At 45.9% G+C, this 18,775-nt stretch overlaps 1 protein-coding gene and 1 pseudogene across 2 annotated transcripts in view; both read left to right on the forward strand.

The window, feature by feature from the left end:
• The first annotated feature begins 380 nt into the window (after nucleotides 1-380).
• The window catches only part of Snta1 (syntrophin alpha 1), a 33,963-nt gene continuing 15,568 nt past the window's right edge, over nucleotides 381-18,775 (forward strand). For both annotated transcript variants that reach the window (XM_057781686.1, XM_057781687.1), the window contains exons 1-2: nucleotides 381-793; nucleotides 4,752-4,937. In XM_057781686.1, the coding sequence (XP_057637669.1) occupies nucleotides 502-793; nucleotides 4,752-4,937 (478 nt within the window). In that variant the 5' untranslated portion in view covers nucleotides 381-501. The remainder of the gene's footprint in view (nucleotides 794-4,751; nucleotides 4,938-18,775) is intronic.
• On the forward strand, nucleotides 17,304-17,644 carry LOC130881429 (adenosine 5'-monophosphoramidase HINT1-like; annotated as a pseudogene).

Here is an 18,775-nt window from a genome sequence, read left to right on the forward strand (position 1 = left end):
TTAACTGTCTGCAAAGTCCCTGGAGCTTAGATCCCCGCCACACGCAGCTCTGTTCCGACGTCCACAGTCTCGCCCGGGGATCCTTGGTGATTCCTTCTTTTGTCCCCCAGTCCTCGATGGCGCACAGAACCCCATCCTTAGGTTGCCCTATCCACAGAATCCAGTCGCTTTATGCACCCCCCCACCCCGAACACGCCACAGCCTCAACCTCTTCCCCTAACTTTGTGGTCTCGCGGCGACGTGGTTCTGACCCACTCCCACGCGGTCACACAGAGCATCCTTAGGTTACCCAGCAGCGTCTAGTCAGTCTCTCCCAGGGCCCCGCCCCCGTTAGCCCCGCCCCCGTCAGCCTGTCCCCCCCCGAAGCTCCGCCCCCTAGGCCCGGGGTAGGGTGGCGGCTGGCTCAGCAGCCCTGCCGCCCTCTGCCCTGGGCGCTGGGTCGGAGCCGGCCGGGTACGGTGGGACTGGGCGAGCGCCGCGGACTAGGACTTTGGGGCGAAGATGGCGTCAGGCAGGCGCGCTCCGCGCACCGGGCTGCTGGAACTGCGCGCCGGGGCGGGCTCCGGGGCGGGAGGCGAGCGGTGGCAGCGGGTGTTGCTCACTTTGGCGGAGGACGCGCTGACCGTGAGCCCCGCCGACGGCGAGTCCGGCCCGGAGCCCGAGCCCGCGCAGTTCAACGGAGCCGCTGAGCCAGGCACGGCGCCCCCGCAGATGTCAGAGGCGCTGCTGCTCCAGCGGCGCCGCGTGACGGTGCGCAAGGCCGACGCCGGTGGGCTGGGCATCAGCATCAAGGGTAGGTGCGGGGGCACTGAGGGCATGGGGTCGTGATGTCCATGCTGCTGCGAAGTGCTCAGTGGTCACGGGGCCTGGCAGAGCACGGAGACTAGAGAGCCAAGAGCCTTCTGTCTGAGGTGGAGCAGAGATTGAGGGGAGGAAGGAACGGAGTGAAGGAAGGGCACCAAGGTCGGAAGAGGCTTGGGGAGTTGGAGGTCTTACAGGGGGCCCCAGAAGACACAAATATAGGTGTGTGCGGGCGCACCAAGGACGTGGGTTTGTAGTTCTGTGTTGAAGCAAAATGGTCGCTATGGGTATCAAGGACATGAGAATCCGAAGAAAGGCAGAAGGGGAGAAGGGAGATAGAGGCCTGGGACACTACTTAGGGCAAGGAGGGGTGTGTACCGAGACACACACACCCTGGGTGCACAGGTGAAGGCCTGGGGTCTAGGAACTCCATGTGGATGGAGACACAGACATGGTCCCAGGGAAGGGGTCAGTAAAAACCTAGACATCTTGGACTCCAGAAGGCTGTATGCGTAGGCTGGGTGTCCTCATGGCTGGATTTGAGTCTCCTGACCTGCCCATTTGTACCATGGATAGGATGAAAGGGTGAACCCAGAGTTGCCATTCCTTCCTGAGAGTTCTTAGTCTCCAAGACTGACCGCTGTTTGACAGGGTCTCATGTATCCCGGGCTGGCCTCATAGTTACTATGTAGCAAAGGATAACACTGAAGGAATCCCAGAGTGCCGTGATTACTGCAATGTGATGCTAAAATAGGTTCATGTTGCGCTGGGGATCAAGCCTAGAGCTTTATCCATGTTAGGCAAGCACTTTGTCAACTGACCAACCAGCTTGTTTAGGCTGCACCCGGAGTTCTCCGTGTGAACTTGGACAAGTCACTTTCGATCTCGGAATCTGTTTTGGTGACTATAAGATGAGCATGTTTTTGAGAGCAGGGCTTGCCAACATGTGACGAGAGGAAAAGAGGCCAGGAGGTACTCTCAAAACAACTAAATGTGGTGTTTAAAATCCGTGTGCATCGCTAGCTGCTGGGTTCGCCATTCCTGTCCATCTCTCTGTCAGTTTCATCCCTCCACAGACTGTAGGCCTCCTTTTTTTTTTTTTTAATTGAAAGTGTCCATACGTTCCCAGGCCTCCTGGCAGACTGTGTTCATCGATACCTTGTCTAGACTTTGACCCAAATTAGGAAGTGGTCATGGCGGTGAATGCCGCCGTGTGCTAGGTGTTGTGTTCATTACACTTAGCTCATGGTCTCATTCTTCTTGACCATCAGTGCTGAAAGATATTGAGTTCAGTCTCCTGTTTTAGGTGAAGAGGTCGAGACTCAAAAGGGAATAATGATTTCCCCAGAATCAGTCTGTGAACAGCAGAACCATAATTTAAATCTTCATTATAGAGCCTTTATGGCCCTAACGACTGCCCAGGGAGTCAGTTCTTTCCAGGGAAGGGTAAATTCCTAGTTAGTTAAACCCAAGAGTCAAAAGGGGGAATGGGAAAACAGTGAGTGGACACCAGCTTTAATTCCAAGCTCTATTATAGACTGGCTGGGGAAAAAGCAATTAAAAAATACACCCAATACATCAGAGCAGGAAGAAACTTAGAGTTCCTATAGAGTTCCACTTTGCAGACAGACAAACTGACTCTCAGAGGAGCAGGGTCTTGCCAAGGTACAGAGATACTACACAATCTGTACTTCCAGGTGATCAAAAGGATATTTTGGTGGGATGGTAGGGAAAGTAGCAGTTTCTTTCAGTTCCTCCTGGATTGAAGACTGGGCTCCTGTTGCCATGGTAACTTCCCTTCTGGGGTCCAGCTGAGTCCAAGGCAGCTGGGAATGGTCATCTCTTCAAATGGAATGGAAGTCCTTGCTTTTAGGTGAGGAGGCTAGCTATAAATAGAAACACCTTCCTCTTCTAGGCCTCAAGCCTTGTGCAGTGCCATGAGCAACTGTGGGGCCTGGGGGTGGGGTTGGAAGAGGTGTTCCAGGCTCAGATGTCACCGACTTATATAACCTTGAAACAATGACCTCTTGCTCTGTGCCACTAGTCTCTCATCTTCAGTACTTTGAGGTCAGGAATGTGATATCTGAGGGTCCGATTTGAATCTATATCGGGTTGAGTGCTGATTTTTCTATTTTGAAGACTGTTTTGCTATGTAGCTCATATTGTCATGAAATGTCATATGTGGAACAGGCTGTTCTTGAATTTGCAGTAATCCTTTATCCTTTGCCACCTAGGTGCTGGGATTATAAGTATGTACCACCATGGCAAGCCCCGCTGACTGTTTATTTTAAAGAGGCATTTGGTCTGGGCGTGGTGACACATGCCTTTAATTTAGCACCCCAGGGGCAGAAGCAGGTGGATCTCTCCGAGTTTCAGACTAGCCTGTTAGACATAGGGAGTTCTAGGCCAGTCAGGTCTGCATAGTGAGGTCCTTTCTCAAACAAAACCACAAACAAAACAAGCAAAAGACATTGGAGGTCTGGTGAGATGGCTCAGAAGCAGTGGTTCTCAACCTTCCTAATGCTCCGACCTTTTAACACAGTTTCTCATGTTCTGGTGACCCCCAACTGTAAAATTATTTTCGTTGCTACTTTATAACTGTAACTTTGCTACTGTTAGGAATTGTAACATAAATACTGCTATGAAGGCTATTCCGACACAAACCCTATGAAAGAGTTGTGTGACCCCCAAAGGGGTTTGATCCACAGATTGAGAACCACTGGCTCAGGGTAAAGAGTCTGCTGTCAAAACTGATGACCAGATTGATCTCCAGTACCCAGAGGGTAGAAGGAGAGAACCAACTCCTGCAAGTTGTCCTCTGACCCCCACAATGCACATGTGTATTTTTTTTTATATTTATTTATTTATTATGTATACAGTATTCTGTCTGTGTGTATGCCTGAAGGCCAGAAGAGGGCGCCAGACCTCCTTACAGATGGTTGTGAGCCACCATGTGGTTGCTGGGAATTGAACTCAGGACCTTTGGAAGAGCAGGCAATGCTCTTAACCACTGAGCCATCTCTCCAGCCCCGCACATGTGTATTTGTATACATGCATATAGACACAGAATGAATACATGTTAAATTCTTTAAAATGGCATTTGAGATTTTAACAATAAAGTAGTTTAGTAAAATTTTCTTGTATCAGAAAAATTCACACACACACACACACACACACACATTCAAGACAGGGTGTAGCTTTGGAGTCTGTCCTGAAACTAGACTAGGCTGGCAGATATACTTTTGAAATTTCTAGAACTTAAGGCCTTCCTTTCCAGGGTGGATCTTGGTTAGTAAAGTCCATTTAGTTAATTTCTTTATTTTTGAGATGGATTTATATATACCAGGCTGGCCTCAAATTCCCTACATAGCTAAGGCTGATCTGAACTCATGGCCTCCCCCCCACTGCCCTTCCCCACTTCTACTTCCCCAGTACTGGGATAACAGGCATTCTGTACCACACCCAGTTCTGGATTCTAAAACTTGATGATTGTAGAAGAGGTGCTTTCAGGTCATAGCAACCAGTGCTTTTCCATGAACTCCAGATTGGGGTTATCAGTAAATTTTCATACTGTGGGAAATGCTTAAAATCCAAAACATTAAAAAAAAAAAAAACCCAGTAAAACAGTGAACAAACAAAACATTTAAACAAAGGATCTAGGAGCCAAACTATAGCATTATGAATTTAGAAAATATACCATTAGCCTGTCTTGTATGTCTCTGGGTGACTCTGCACTCAAGGCAATCCATTCCTGTCTAAGCCTCCTGAATGCTGGGATTACAGCTGCATGCCACCAAGCCTGGCTGTGTTTCTAAGTTCCCTCTCTTTATTTCTCATTATTTGCCCATCTCCCCTTTCCCAGCACTGAGTCAGAAGCAATTTCGCCTTCATGAGTTTCCCATGTGTTGAAGCACCTGCCTCAGTTTCTTCCTCCTTCTGTGCCTGTGCAGGGGGCCGGGAAAACAAGATGCCTATTCTCATTTCCAAGATCTTCAAGGGACTGGCAGCAGACCAGACAGAGGCCCTCTTTGTTGGGGATGCCATTCTGTCCGTGAATGGTGAAGATCTGTCCTCTGCCACCCATGATGAAGCGGTCCAGGCCCTCAAGAAGACAGGCAAGGAGGTGGTACTGGAGGGTAAGTACCAGGGCCCAGAGCCAGAGAAGGGCTGTTTTAATTTCTTTTCTGCTTCCCCCAGTGGCTCCAGCCTGGCCTTGAGGGATGGGGTGTGGGCACGAAAATAGAATCTGAACTTACCTGGGGTCATCCAGGGCTGCTGGAAGGAGAGAAGGCCCAGAGCTGAGAAGGTCTGGTTTGTACTTCTTGTCTCTCATTCATGAGTAGTGTGGTCTTGGACAAATCACTTCATTTCCAAAACCCTTAATTTCCTCTTAAAACAGGGCCATAACTCCTGGCTCTCTGGGTTGTGAGCAGGATTTGCCACCCGTTGAGTGCCTGAGGGAAAGGGAAGAGTGGAGACTGGATTCTTTCTAGATAAAGGGCTGCTGGAGCTTTTTAACCCCAGGCTCTTTATCATCTAGGGGCCCTCAGATCCTGAGATCTGTCCACTATGTAGTGACCCATCACATCTAGTGAGGACCAGAGAGATGTTTTGAGGAGACCCTTACTTGGGTGACTCTCTCTACGAGCCGTTCATGTGAGGTCTTGAAGATGCTCAGTTTCTCTGGGTCTCAGTTTCTCCACTGTTGGATATAAGCCCCGTGATGTGCTTGTTTGTTATCTGCCTTTTGACGCTCTCAGGAGATTTCTGCTTTCTCAGCCCTTTCCTCAGACTCCACTCTGTCAGTCCCGCATGCCTGTGGGGGCCTGAAGAATGTGTCTTTGGCTTCTTGCCCAGCATGGGAACTGAGGGATGGTGGGGCTGATGCACAGTGGCCGTGCTCAGCAAACCTGCTGAGCTCAGGCCCAGACCTGGATCCTGCTAAGTTCCCCAAAGGGGTTTCCAAGACGCCATAGAAGTAAAGAGGCTTTGGGACCCTGGGTGACCTTTGCTATTTTTATTTTTTTAAATTTTTTTTTTTCCAAGATAGGGTTTCTCTGAAGCTTTGGAGCCTGTCCTGGAACTAGCTCTTGTAGACCAGGTTGGCCTTGAACTCACAAAGATCTGCCTGCCTCTGCCTCCCGAGTGTTGGGATTAGAGGTGCACCCCACCACTGTCCAGCTTGCCACTTTTAAATATTTGTTTTTATCTTATGTGAATGGGCGTTTTGCCTGCCTGTATGTTTGTGTACTATGTATGTGTATGTACATTGGTCCTCAGTGATCCACTCTTAATCTCTGAGTTAACCAGATCCTCACCTTTGTCATTCTTGTGGCCCAAGACCTCAACTCCCACTCAGTTTTATTTTATTTGATACTTTAGGCACATCTATAAACATCTATAACTAGTATTGATACATTTTTTAAAAATATTTATTTATCATGTATACAGTATTCTGTCTGTGTATTTGCCTGAAGGTCAGAAGAGGGCACCAGACCTCATTACAGATGGTTGTGAGCCATCATGTGGTTGCTGGGAATTGAACTCAGGACCTTTGGAAGCGCAGGCAATACTCTTAACCACTGAGCCATCTCTCCAGTCCTATTGATACATTTTATTTCATTGTGCACAGTAGTTTTGTTTCTCAGTCTAGTAGTATGTTAGTTCTTAAAGGCTTAAGTATATAAAATATTTACATGTATTTCAAGGCCTGTAAATGTATAATCAAGGCAAAGTCTGAGGCAGTGAATCCTGGCACTCTACTTTAATCCCAGCACTCAGGAAGCAGAGGCAGGAAGACCTTCATGAGTTCAAGGCCAGCCTGGTCTACAGAGGGAGTTCTAGGTCAGCTACAGCTACAGAATGAGACCCTGTCTCAAGAAAAAGAGAGAGAGAGAGACAAAGAAGTTGGGGTGGAGAGGTGGTTTAGCAACTAAGAGCACTTCCTCCTCTTCTAGAGGATTGAGCTTGATTCCCAGCACCGACATGTTCACAACCACCTGAAACTCCAGAAACTCCAGCTCCAGGGGATCCAACACCCTCTTTTGACCTCTGGGGGTGTCAGACATGCAAGTGGTACACATACCTACAAACAGGCAAAATATACATTAAAAAATAAAAAAAGAGTAAGTCTAACAAAAAGGAAAAAAAAAGTCATATTCCCAGGGCCTCTTGCCTGCCAGGAAACATTCATCCAGTGAGATATATCCCTAGCCCCTATCAATTATACTTTAACAGCACAATCAGCAAATAAGATCATACATATTACAGATATGGAGAGACTTTCCACTTCGGACATTTTATTATTTTGATGTTTATAGCCAGCAATATGACTTAAAATAATTGACATTACTTGAAATGTCACATTTAATTGTATTTTTAAAAGGAGGTGGGTTTTATATTAAGCTTATGGTTTGAAGGGGTAAAGCGAAAAATGGCACAAAGATATGGCTGATTGTTGGCAGTGGGAACCTGCCCCTGGGACTGCTCACATCTAGATGGATCAATTACAGCTGATGTTAAAGCTTCTTTAGTTTATGCTGTTTGAAACTTTTCATTTTAGTTTTGGCTGTCTTGGAACTTGATATGTAGACTAGCTTGGCTTTCAACTCACAGAAATCTACTTGCCTCTTGCTTCCAAGTGCTGGGATTAAAGACATATGCACAAACCAGGTGGTGGCAGTGGTGTACCTTTAATCCCAGCACTCCTTGGGAAGCAGAGGCAGGGGGATCTCTGTGAGTTCAAGGCCAGCCTGGTCTACAGAGAGAGTTCCAGGACAGTTAAGCCTGCACAGAGAAACCTTGTCTCGAAAAACAAAAACAAAAATAACAACCAAAAAAGACATATGCCACTGTGCCTGGATTGCTGTTCGAAACCTTAGTCTATAGATGGCAAAAGTTTACTGGAGCCATATTCCTAATTGTACCTTCTCATCTTTAGGATGAGAGCAATTTATCTATAGCACAGACATCGCTCTGAGGATGAATGATTGACGTTTGATGGGAGGTGGAAGCAGGAGGATCAGAACTTCAATGTTATCCTTGGCTAGGACAGTCTAGGTCTGGTAAGGTAGGGAGGGAGCGAGAGACAGCTCAGTAGTGAAGAGCACTTGCCCTCTTAGAGGACCGGAGTTCAGTTCCCAGCCTCCAGGTCAGTGGTTCACAACCGCTCATAACTCCAGCTCCAGGGATCCTTACCGATAGAGACACAGACCTAGACACACACTCACACACTCACTCACACACACTTACCCACTCACACTTCTTATCAAAAGAATAGCAGCAGCTGATATAGAGGTGCATATCTTTAATCCCAGTACTTGGAGGTAAAGGTTAATCTCTATGGGTTTGAGGGAAATCCTGGCACACATAGTCCAAGATCAGCGAAGGCCTACTACACAGTGAGACTCAAACCAAGCAAACAAAAGAATACTAACCAAAAAAGTACTTGGAACATCTCCCCCCTTCATTTTATGTGTTGGTTATTTGGTGTAGTTTCTAGTATCTCAGGCTGACTTTGAACTCCTGATTCTCCTGCCTTCATCTCTTGAGTGTGGAGATTACAGACTGTACCACCATGCTCGGATTTTTTTTTTTTTCTGAGACAGGATTTTTCTGTGTAACAGCCCTAGCTGTCCTGGAACTAGGTCTTTAGACCAGGCTGGCCTTGAACTCACAGAGATCTGCCTACCTCTGTTTCCCGAGTGCTGGGATTAAAGGCACACACCATTACTGCCTGGCCTGGATTCTTTTTAAACAATCATATTATTTGTAGTTGGTGTGTGTCTGTATGTGGGTTTGTGTATATGAGTGCAGGTGCCCTTGGATGCCAGAGGTGTCAGATTCCCTAGAGCTGGAGTTACCATCCCATGTGGGTGCTTGGAATTGGACTTGGGTCTTCCGGAAGGGCAGTATGAGCTCTGATCTGTCAGCACTCACTCCAGTCCTCCAGCCCCAGAACTGGCTGTTTTGTTTTGTTTTTCGAGTCAGGGTTTCTCTAACTTTTGAGCCTGTCCTGGAACTCGCTCTGTAGACCAGGCTGGCCTCGAGCTCACAGAGATCTGCCTGTCTCTGCTTCCTGAGTACTGGGATTAAAGGTGTGCGCCACCACTGCCTGACTTGTGTGCTGTATGTCTTAATCACTGTGTTCTGCTTTTCAGTTTTCCTCCTTGAATCTCATTTTCTCTCCCCCACTTTTCCAGCTCCCTGTTGTACTGTGGTGGTGGTGGGAGTTCTGGAACTGAACTTAGGGCTCACATATGCTAGGCAGGTTCTCTACCACTGAGCTCTATTTCCAGCCCTGAGGTCTGTTTTGACCTGGTCTCTTGGCCAGCTGCCTCCTGGAAGGGGGGCGTTTCCTACAAGGCAGCACCACAGGTTGATTGGGCAGGAGGGGTGTTGGTGGGGAACTGGGCTCAAGTCAGCGCTGCAGCAGTGATTGGAAAAGTCTGGAGAACAGAACGATGCTGGGATGTACTTGTTCCTTGAGACTCCGAGGAGTTTGTATGAGTTAGCCACTCAATTTTCCCTATTTGGAAACAGGGCTCTGAGGATCTTGCCAGGGCCTAGGTTCCCTGAGAACCCAGTCACTGGCCACGTTGTTTGTGACTTCCCCATTCCCCAACCAACTCCTAAGGCTTCTTGGAAGAGTCATGGAAGGCTGGTCTGTCATTTGGATGTGAACTTGGCAAGGCAGCTTGATGGATCTAGAATCCTCGAGAATGTCCAGTGAGGACTGGTGTCACCAGTGATCTCTAGGTGTTTCTCATAGGTAGGCCTTCTTTCTCAGGTCTGAGTTGGGGGTTCAGCTGGGCCTCAGCCACCCCAGCATGCCTCCTAGATCTTTTTTTCTTCCTGCTAAGCCAGGGATTTGTACAGATCTTCTGAGCCTGTTTTTAGCCACAGGGATATGTTTGTGACTAGAGCCTGGGTGTAAGCTGGCAGCCAACACTCCTCTGTCCGCTGCTTAGAGAGGCCCATTGTGTGTGCAGATCTCATGCCAGGACTCGCTCGGGCCCTAGGAGACCAGGCCAGGGGGAAGAGGGAGGGATACCACAAGGAAAATGTCCTTCTTTCTTTTGTTCTTTTTCCAATTTGGCGGAACGTACTGACAGCGACAGTAGTGAATCTGTCATGCATTGAAAAATATTACTAAAAATATTACGCGGGCTGGAGAGAGGGCTCAGCAGTTAAGAGCACTTGCTGCTCTTCCAGAGGTCCTCTGAGTTCAATTCCCAGCAACCACATGATGGCTCCCAACCATCTGTAATGGGGTCTGATGCCCTCTTCTGTCATGCAGGCAGACATGTAAGTAGAACACTCAAACATAAAATACATAAAAAGGTAAAAATCAAATACTAAGGCACAGTAAAAACTCATAAAGTAAGTCTAAAGTTTTATTCGAAGGGGGGAAGTTATACATTACACAGAGATTATTTGTTTTTAAAGATAAACAAAAAGATGATCATGATGGAGCAAACCTGTAATCTCAGGTATTCATGAGACTGAACAAGAGGCTGTCTTGAGTCCAGGCATTCAGAGCCGTCTTGCGCAACACAGTGAGACCTTATCTTTTTTTTTTTTTTTTCTCTTTTTCTTTCTGAGACAGGGTTTCTCTGTGTGGTCCTGGCTGTCCTGGAACTCACTCTGTGGACTAACTCACTCTGTAGACCAAGCAGGCCTTGAACTCACAGAGATCTATCTGCTTAATGTGTGTACCATAACAGCTCAGCTGCCTCTGAATTATTTTCCACTTTTTAAAAAAAATTATGTGCATTGGTGTTTGGCCTGTATAAGGGTTTTGGGTACCCTGAAACTGGAGTTACAGACAGTTCTGAACTGCCACGTGGGTGCTGGGAATTGGACCCGGGTCCTCTGGAAGAACAGCCAGTGCTCTTAAGCACTGAGTCATCTCTCCAGGCCTGCTTCTGAGATTTTTAATGAGAGTGACTAAAGGGGAGCCCTAAATGATGAAGGAGCCCCTTTCCTCCATAACACAAACCTTTGCTCTCAGGCCGATCTCTTACATTTTGACCTACTTTACTAGAGAGTTTCTTCTACTTGAAATGCATACATTTTATTTCTTAGTTTTTGCAAATAAAATGTACTCAAATGTACAAAATGAGCGTGGGAGGAGCTGGTGAGATGGCTGGGGAGCTAAGTATGCTTACTGCTCAGAGAACTTGAGCTCCATTCCAAGTACCCACATGGGGTGCCTCACAACTGCCCGTGAAACTAGCTCCAGGGGATCTGAGACCCTCTTCTGGCCTTTCTGAGCATCTGCACACAAAGGCATACATCCACAAGCAGAGACATAAATACAAATAGATTTATACATATTTATTTTAAGTAAGAAAACAAAAAGAAGGGGAAAAAAAGCTAATTTTAATCCTGAGCATGCAGGAGGCCAAGGCAGGAGAACTGCTGAGTTTCAGACCAGCCTAGACTATAAGTAAGACCCTGAATCAAAAAACAAGCAAATCAACTAACCAACCAACCAACCAAACCAACCAACCAACCAATCAATCAAGAAATAAAAGGTACAAGTATATATTAGCACTTAAATAAATGTTCATGATGAAAGCTTAGAATAACAGGAATTGCTATTATTTTTAACTATGTATATGTGCATATATATACATGTGAGAGTATGTGCCTTTGGGGGCCAGAAGAGGGTGGCCCCCTCTTCTGTAGCTGTAGTCAACAGTGTGAGCCACCTGGTGTGGGTGCTGGAAATTGAATTGCATCCATCTGCAAGAGCAGTGAGCTTTCCTAACTGCTGAGCCATCTCTCCAGCTCTGAGAATAAGTAACGATTCTTAAGTCCTGCAGCTAAGAAGATTCTGACTCCAGTTGAACTGATTTCTCTCTGGTTATAGAGAGAAATATTGCCTCAGTCTTGGATGATACTCCCTGTCATGCTCCCCCCCCCCCAAGATTAAAGAATAATGCATGTAGGCTGGTTGGTGGTGGCAAATGTTTATAATCCCAGCATGAGGTGGGGTGGAGGGTAGCCTGTCACGACAGACAGATCTCTGAGTTTGAGGCTAGCTTGGTCTACAGAGCAAGTTCCAGGACAGCCAGGGCCACACAGAGAAGCCTTGTCTTAAACCCTCCCTGAAACAAACAAAAGCCAACAAACAGTAGCGCTAAGGGGAGAGTGCACCTCAATGCCCCTCCTCCAATCCTAGTGCTGGGAATCAAATCCAGGGCCACAGGGCCAGGGATACACAGAGAAACTGTATCTCAAAAACAAACCACAACAAAACCCAGGGTCCCATGTATGACTGGCAAGTACTGTACTACTGAACTATTCCTCCAATCTAGAAGCTCTCTGAGAGCAGATGCTATTGTATACTTCTTTTTTTTTTTTTTTTTTTGGTTTTTCGAGACAGGGTTTCTCTGTGGTTTTGGAGCCTGTCCTGGAACTAGCTCTTGTAGACCAGGCTGGTCTCAAACTCACAGAGATCCGCCTGCCTCTGCCTCCCAAGTGCTGGGATTAAAGGTGTGCGCCACCACCGGTGGCCTGGCTATTGTATACTTCTGAGCCCTGCTGCCCCTCGCCCTAGGGCTGGCACTCAGCTCTGTACATCTTGGATCTTGAGAGTGTTTGGAGACTCATCAGTAGGCTATGCCTCTGACCTTTTTTACTTTCCCGATTACGCTCATGATTGCAGTTGTCATTCCTAAATCTGAATAAGGTCTCCAGGCTCATTCTGGCTTGTGAAATTTGAGTTTTTCTGTTATGGGTCCTTGGAACTCTGAAGTCAGCCAACTCTGGCTCCTCCTGTGGGATACAGACACTGCTGTGTGTCCCATGTGATTTGACTGCATGCGTTAACAGTTTTAAAGTGGATGTAGTTAATTTGGGGTTACTTATTCAGTTGAGCTGAGTATTCTGTGCCCCTTAGGTGCCAGAGAGACTTCTGTGCTTTGAACAGACATAAATGGAACCCCTGTCTGGGTCTCCTGTGAATGCAAAGACCTATTATTCTGAAAATTGTTCTCAAGGAGACATTCTTTTGGCTGCACACGCATAGCTTTGGATCATGTGACTCCCCACAGACAAAACCTGGCCTAATCCAACCCTGGCCTGATCTGCAGAACTCAATTGAAATGCTTGTGGCTATTGCCAGTGAGATGGCTCAGCAGGTAGAGGCACTCGTTGCCAAGTCTGATGACTTGAGTTCAGTCTCCAGAGTCCACATGTTGGAGGGAGAGAACTGACTCTTGCAGGTTGTCCTCTGACCTCTGTACATGTGTGCTTCTTACATATAAACACACAATAATTAAATTTAATGAAAATAATTAGGGCTGGGAAGTAGTACAGTGGCAGTGTTACTTCCCAACACCACCACCTCCCCACAAACAAACCGAGAAACTGCTAGGTCTTTAGATGCTTGCATAAGGTCACACTCGCCTGATCCAATGGTGTGTTTCAGGCAAGCCAGGGCTATAGAATGAGATTCTTTTGACAAAAGAAGAAGAAGGGAGAAAGAGGAAAGGGAAGGAGAAGGAGGAAGAGGAGAAGAAGAAGGAAATTTGAGCCCAGATCTCTTAGAAGTGATTTTTTTTTGCTTTTGTTTTTGTTCCTATTTTTATACAAAGAGTTTCTCTGTGTAATAGCCTTGGCTGTCTCCTGGAACTCACTCTAAATCAGGCTGGCTTTGAACTCACAGAGATCCTCCTGCCTCTGCCTCCCCAGTGCTGGGATAAAGGCATGTGCCACCACTGCCCTGCTAGAAGTGATGTTTTTAAATATCTCTACTGCAAGTCAGGTGACTCTCTAAGGTCTAGTGCACAAAATCATTTACCAAAGAATTTTAATCTTTCACTGACTAGGTAAAGTTAGGTATTTTCACTGCTTCTCTCATTGCTGTGATGGATAACTTGTCAGTTAATTTAACTTGTCAGTCAGTTTAAGGAAGGGTGTGTACAGTTCATCATGGCAGAGAGGTGACAGGTCCATCATCCGTCTTTATTTGCTGAACCATCTCCAAGGCCCCAGTGGTATATTTTGAAAACTAAAGTTGGTGTTTTAAAAATTAAAAAGCAACGTATATTCCCCAGAATGAAACAACAGGAGTTAAGAAGGTCATTCATAGTCAGGGCTGAGATATGACTCAATAGTGGAGAACTTGCCCAAATACAATAGGACCTTGCGAGGTGGAGGCAGGAAGAGGAGTTCAAGGCTTTGTTTCAACAACAATGAGAACTAAAAATCCAAACAAAACCCCCACTGTACAGTGATAACCTCTGTTGATAGTTTTACATCAGAGAACTTTATATGCTTGTGCTTGTAAGTTAAAGACTTACAACCTTTGGAGATGGGGGTCTTGTTATGCAGTCCTGGTTATCCCTGTGTAAACCATACTTGGCTAGTCTAAGCAATCCTCCTGCCTCAGTCTCCCAAGTGTCACTATATCTGGCTTTTTATTTTTTACAGTGCCAAGTATCTTGTGACATCTAGGTCATATGCTATGCAGTAGGAATATTTTAGAACGTTGCTTCTGAGAGATCTGAGCTCAAAATTTATGTTCATTTTTATCTATCTATCTATCATCTATCTATCTATCTATCTATCTATCTATCTATCTATCTATCTATCTATCTATCTTTTATTTTTGAGAAAGTCTCACTCTGTAGCCTTAGCTTACCTGGATCTCATTGTGTAGACTAGGCAATCGTGACCTTAGGTAAGTAACCTCACCTGAGTTTCAGTGTTCTCATTTGTCTGAAGGTAATAACCATGTGCCTCTCTCAAGGGGTGGTATTGGGGAGCCAGTGAAATGACCCAGGGAAGGCACTTAACACAGTGCCTAGCATGCTTTGGTATTTTGTACCTAGGGACTTGCCCATGCTAAACAAATGTGCTAGTCCTTCTCTTCTTAATTAAAATTTTAATTATATGCATATGTGGTTATGGGCATGCACCCATCGAGGCCAGGGCATCGAATCCTGGAGCTAGAGTTATTGGCAGTTGTGAGCTTCTGATTTCTGGGAGTTAAACTCAGGTCCTCTTGCAAGATAGTACATGTCCTTAACCACTAAGCCCCGTTTTTTAAGTTTTAAGTTACACCCTGATTATTTTGTATGTTAATGTGTGCATGACGTTTATGCATTTGTATCACTGTGCATATGTAGAGGGCAGAGGACAACTTGTGGGAGTCCGTTTCCTCCTTCCAGCTTGTGGATCCAAGGGATTTACTCGGGTATTGGGCTCGACAGCAAACACGTTTTCCTGCTGAGCCTCCTCATGGGCCCTCAGTCATGTTTGTGCTTGTGTAGCCTCCTTGGCATGATTACAGGCAATCTCCACCATGCTTACTTAGCTCATTCATCCTTTTAGCAAATATTTTCTGCTTCCTTCTGGTCCAGGGCTGGATGCAAATATCAGGGCACAGAATGATGTCTGCCAGTTAGGGAGCTCACATCTTGTTCTGTGCTGTTGATGTTCACGGATATGCACTCTGTCCATAGGCTCTTGGATCCTAGATAACCCTGATATGACTTTTTCATGAACCTGTGAATACATATTTGAGTATGGTTCCTGGGGGACTATTAGAATAAAGGCTTCATATGCCTGTAGAATCTCACTCAGTGCTACTTCCATTCCACATCTGTAGTACAGGTGGAGTAAAATGAGATTTTATTTTCCAAGGTGTAGTAGTGTGGGGTCTCTGCTGGTCAGTCAGCATGCAGGGGTCCAAAAACTATTTTTTTTTGTCCAGCTTTGTGAAGTCAGTAGGTCCTTAAAGGTTGCCCCTCACAGGCATTGAAATCCTAAGCCTTCTCTATTCCATAAGCTTTAGGGAAGGGACTGAATCCTCACAGTGCCTTGCTGAGAGAATTAGCATTAGAGTCCACTGAGTAGGAAAAGTGACAGCTCAGAGAGATACAAAGGCTAGAGAGCAAAGGACAGGGTTTGCACTCAGACACTTTTCTGGGTATTACCACTACTCTCATTCCCTCACTCTGTCATGCTGAGACCAGCGGCAGAAGTCTTACCACGCCTTTATTGAAGACCTATTCTATGGCAGACAGGCAATCAGTGGCTTCACCGTCCCACAAGACAGATGCATATTAGCCCATGTTTAAGATGAGGACCTAAGGGCCGAAGAGATGGGTCTAGCAGTAAAAATATTTGCTGCTAGGCCCAGAGATTGGGGACCCACATGGTGGATGGGGAGAACCAACTCCCACAAGTTATCCTCTGACTTCCACATGTGCACCATGCATACACAGTGTGTATATGTGTACACTAAATAAAAATAAAATAAAAGATTAGGGTAAAAAGTAGGGGTCGGAAAGACATCATCACATTTAAGAGTGTGTACTGCAAACTAGACAGTAACCCACTCCTTTAATCTCAGTACTCAGAAGCAGGCAGATCTCTGAATTCTGAGCTCTTGTAGAAGACCTGAAATTAGTTCTCAGCACCCACACTGGCACTTTACACTGCTTACAACTCCAGCTCTTCAGGGATCCAGTGCCCTTAGCCTCTGAGGGCATCATATTTAGGTGCATGTATGCCCCACCCCATTCATAAAAGTAATAAAAATAAGCCTGGTCTGCAGAGCGAGTTCCAGGACAGGCTCCAAAGCCACACAGAGAAACCCTACCTCAAACCCTCCCCACAAAGTAATAAAAATAAAAATCATTTAAAGTTAAAAAAGTTATGTGTGTGTTTTGCTTGAATATCTGTAAGTGCACTTGCATGGCCACCAAAAGAGGCCAGAAGAGGGTGTGGGATTCCCTGCAGGTAGACTTAAGGTTGTGAGCTGCTGTGTGGGTGCCGGGAACTGAACTTGGGTCCTCTTCAAGAGCAACAGATGCTCTTAACCACTAAAGCATCTCTCTAGTCTTAATAAAAATAAAAATTCTATTAGGGCCCAATGTGGTGGTGCACACCTTTAATCCTAGCTCTTGGGAGTCAGAGGCAGGCAGATTGAATTCCAGTCTAGCCTGGTCTACAGAGTGAGTTCCAGGACAGCCTGGGCTATGCAGAGAATTCCTGTCTAAAAAGAACCCCCAAAATAAAATAAAATAAAAATTCTATGTTTTGAAAAGTTTATTCATATGTATTCTTTGCCTACTCTTCAACCCCTATAAATTATTTTTAAAATGAGGAACTAACTGGGCATGGTAGCATATGCCTGAACCCTCACACTTGGGCCACTATGAACATATGCTAACGAGGCCCTGCCTTAAAGACCAGAAAAGAGCCAGGTGAATGGTTGTGCACACCAGCGGGTGAGAGGTAGAGACAAGAGGATCAAGAGTTCAAGGTTTCCCAGCACTTGGGAGGCAGAGGCAGGCGGATCTTTGTGAGTTCGAGACCAGCCTGGTCTACAAGAGCTAGTTCCAGGACAGGCTCCAAAACCACAGAGAAACCCTGTCTCGAAAAACCAAAAAAAAAAAAAAAAAAAAAAAAAAAAAAGAGTTCAGAGTTCAAGGTTGCTCTCCCCAGTGGCCACTGCTCAGGAAGGACATCCAGGGGCCCTCATGGCTGACGAGATTGCCAATACTCAAGTGGCCCAACCTGGCGGCAACACGATCTTCAGCAAGATCACGGCAAAGAAATCCCTGCCGAGATCATCTTTTCATTCACGATATTTCTCCTCAAGCACCAACACACTGGCTGGTGATACCCAAGAAGCTTCTAGCCCAGATTTCTGGAGCAGGAGGTAATGATAAAAGTCTAGGAAATTTAAGAACCATTGGCAGGAAACGTGCTGTGGAATCTGGGCCTAAACTGGGGTTGTTGGATTGTGGTGGATGAAGGTGCAGTTGGGCAACAGTCTGTCTGTCATATTCATCTCCATGTTCTTGTGATTGGCAGATGATCTGACCTCCTGGTTAAACATGTTAGGGACAATTTCCCCTTTCTAGGTAGTGAGTCAGTTGGCAAGCTCAAATATGTTAAATGCCACACATCATTTTGCCTGTTTATGGAGAAACTGAAGAGATCATTTAAAATTCTGTGCCTAATGAAATAATACTGTTGCAAAAAAAAAAAAAAAAAAAAAAAGGAGTTCAAGGTCATCCTCAGCCACGTCCGAGTTGAGACCTTAGTCACAAAAGGAGAAAGGAAAGAGACAAAGAAAGTAGGAAATGAAGAAAGATAGGCCCAGGAACAAACAAACAAACAAAAAAACCCAGGACATCTAGGCTCAGAGTGGTTATGTCATAAAACGAGGACATTAAACTAAGCTACCAGACACCACATTTATGTTCTTGTTCCAGTCCCACAAGTTCCATGCCTTTCGATACCCATTCCTTTGACAAATGTCCTTCCTTTTCTTTCTTTCTTTCTTTTTTTTTTTTTTTTTTTTTTTTGGATTTTTCGAGACAGGGTTTCTCCGTAGCTTTTTGTTTCCTGTCCTGGAACTAGCTCTTCTAGAGCAGGCTGGACTCGAACTCACAGAGATCCACCTGCCTCTGCCTCCCGAGTGCTGGGATTAAAGGCGTGCGCCACCACCGCCCGGCATGTCCTTCCTTTTCATACTCCTCCTTTCTTCCTCCTTTTCTTCTTTCCTTCCCCCAGGCTCTTACGCATGCTAGGCAAGCATTTTACCAAAGAACGATGCCTTCAGTCATGTCATCAAACACATTTCTTGGTTTTTGTTCAATACTAGGCATTTCCATGCAGTCTAAATATTTATTTTCAGACATTTATTTTTACTCTATGTATATGAGTGTTTTGTTTGTATGTATGTATGTATACTACGTGTGTGCCCGGCACCCTTAGAAGGCGGGACAGTCCTAGGAATTGGAGTTGTGGAGAGTTGTGAGCCACCATGTGGGTGTTGGGAACCAAACTTGGGTCTTTAACCAAAACATCAAGTGCTCTTAACCACTGAACCCATCTCTCCAGCCCCTACATGGTTTTGTTTTTTGGTTTTTCGAAACAGGGTTTCTCTGTGTATCCCTGGCTGTCCTGGAACTCACTCTGCAGACCAGGTTGTCCTCAGAGA

This window comes from Chionomys nivalis, chromosome 9, assembly GCF_950005125.1.
Source record: "Chionomys nivalis chromosome 9, mChiNiv1.1, whole genome shotgun sequence".
NCBI classification, from domain to species: Eukaryota; Metazoa; Chordata; class Mammalia; order Rodentia; family Cricetidae; genus Chionomys; species Chionomys nivalis.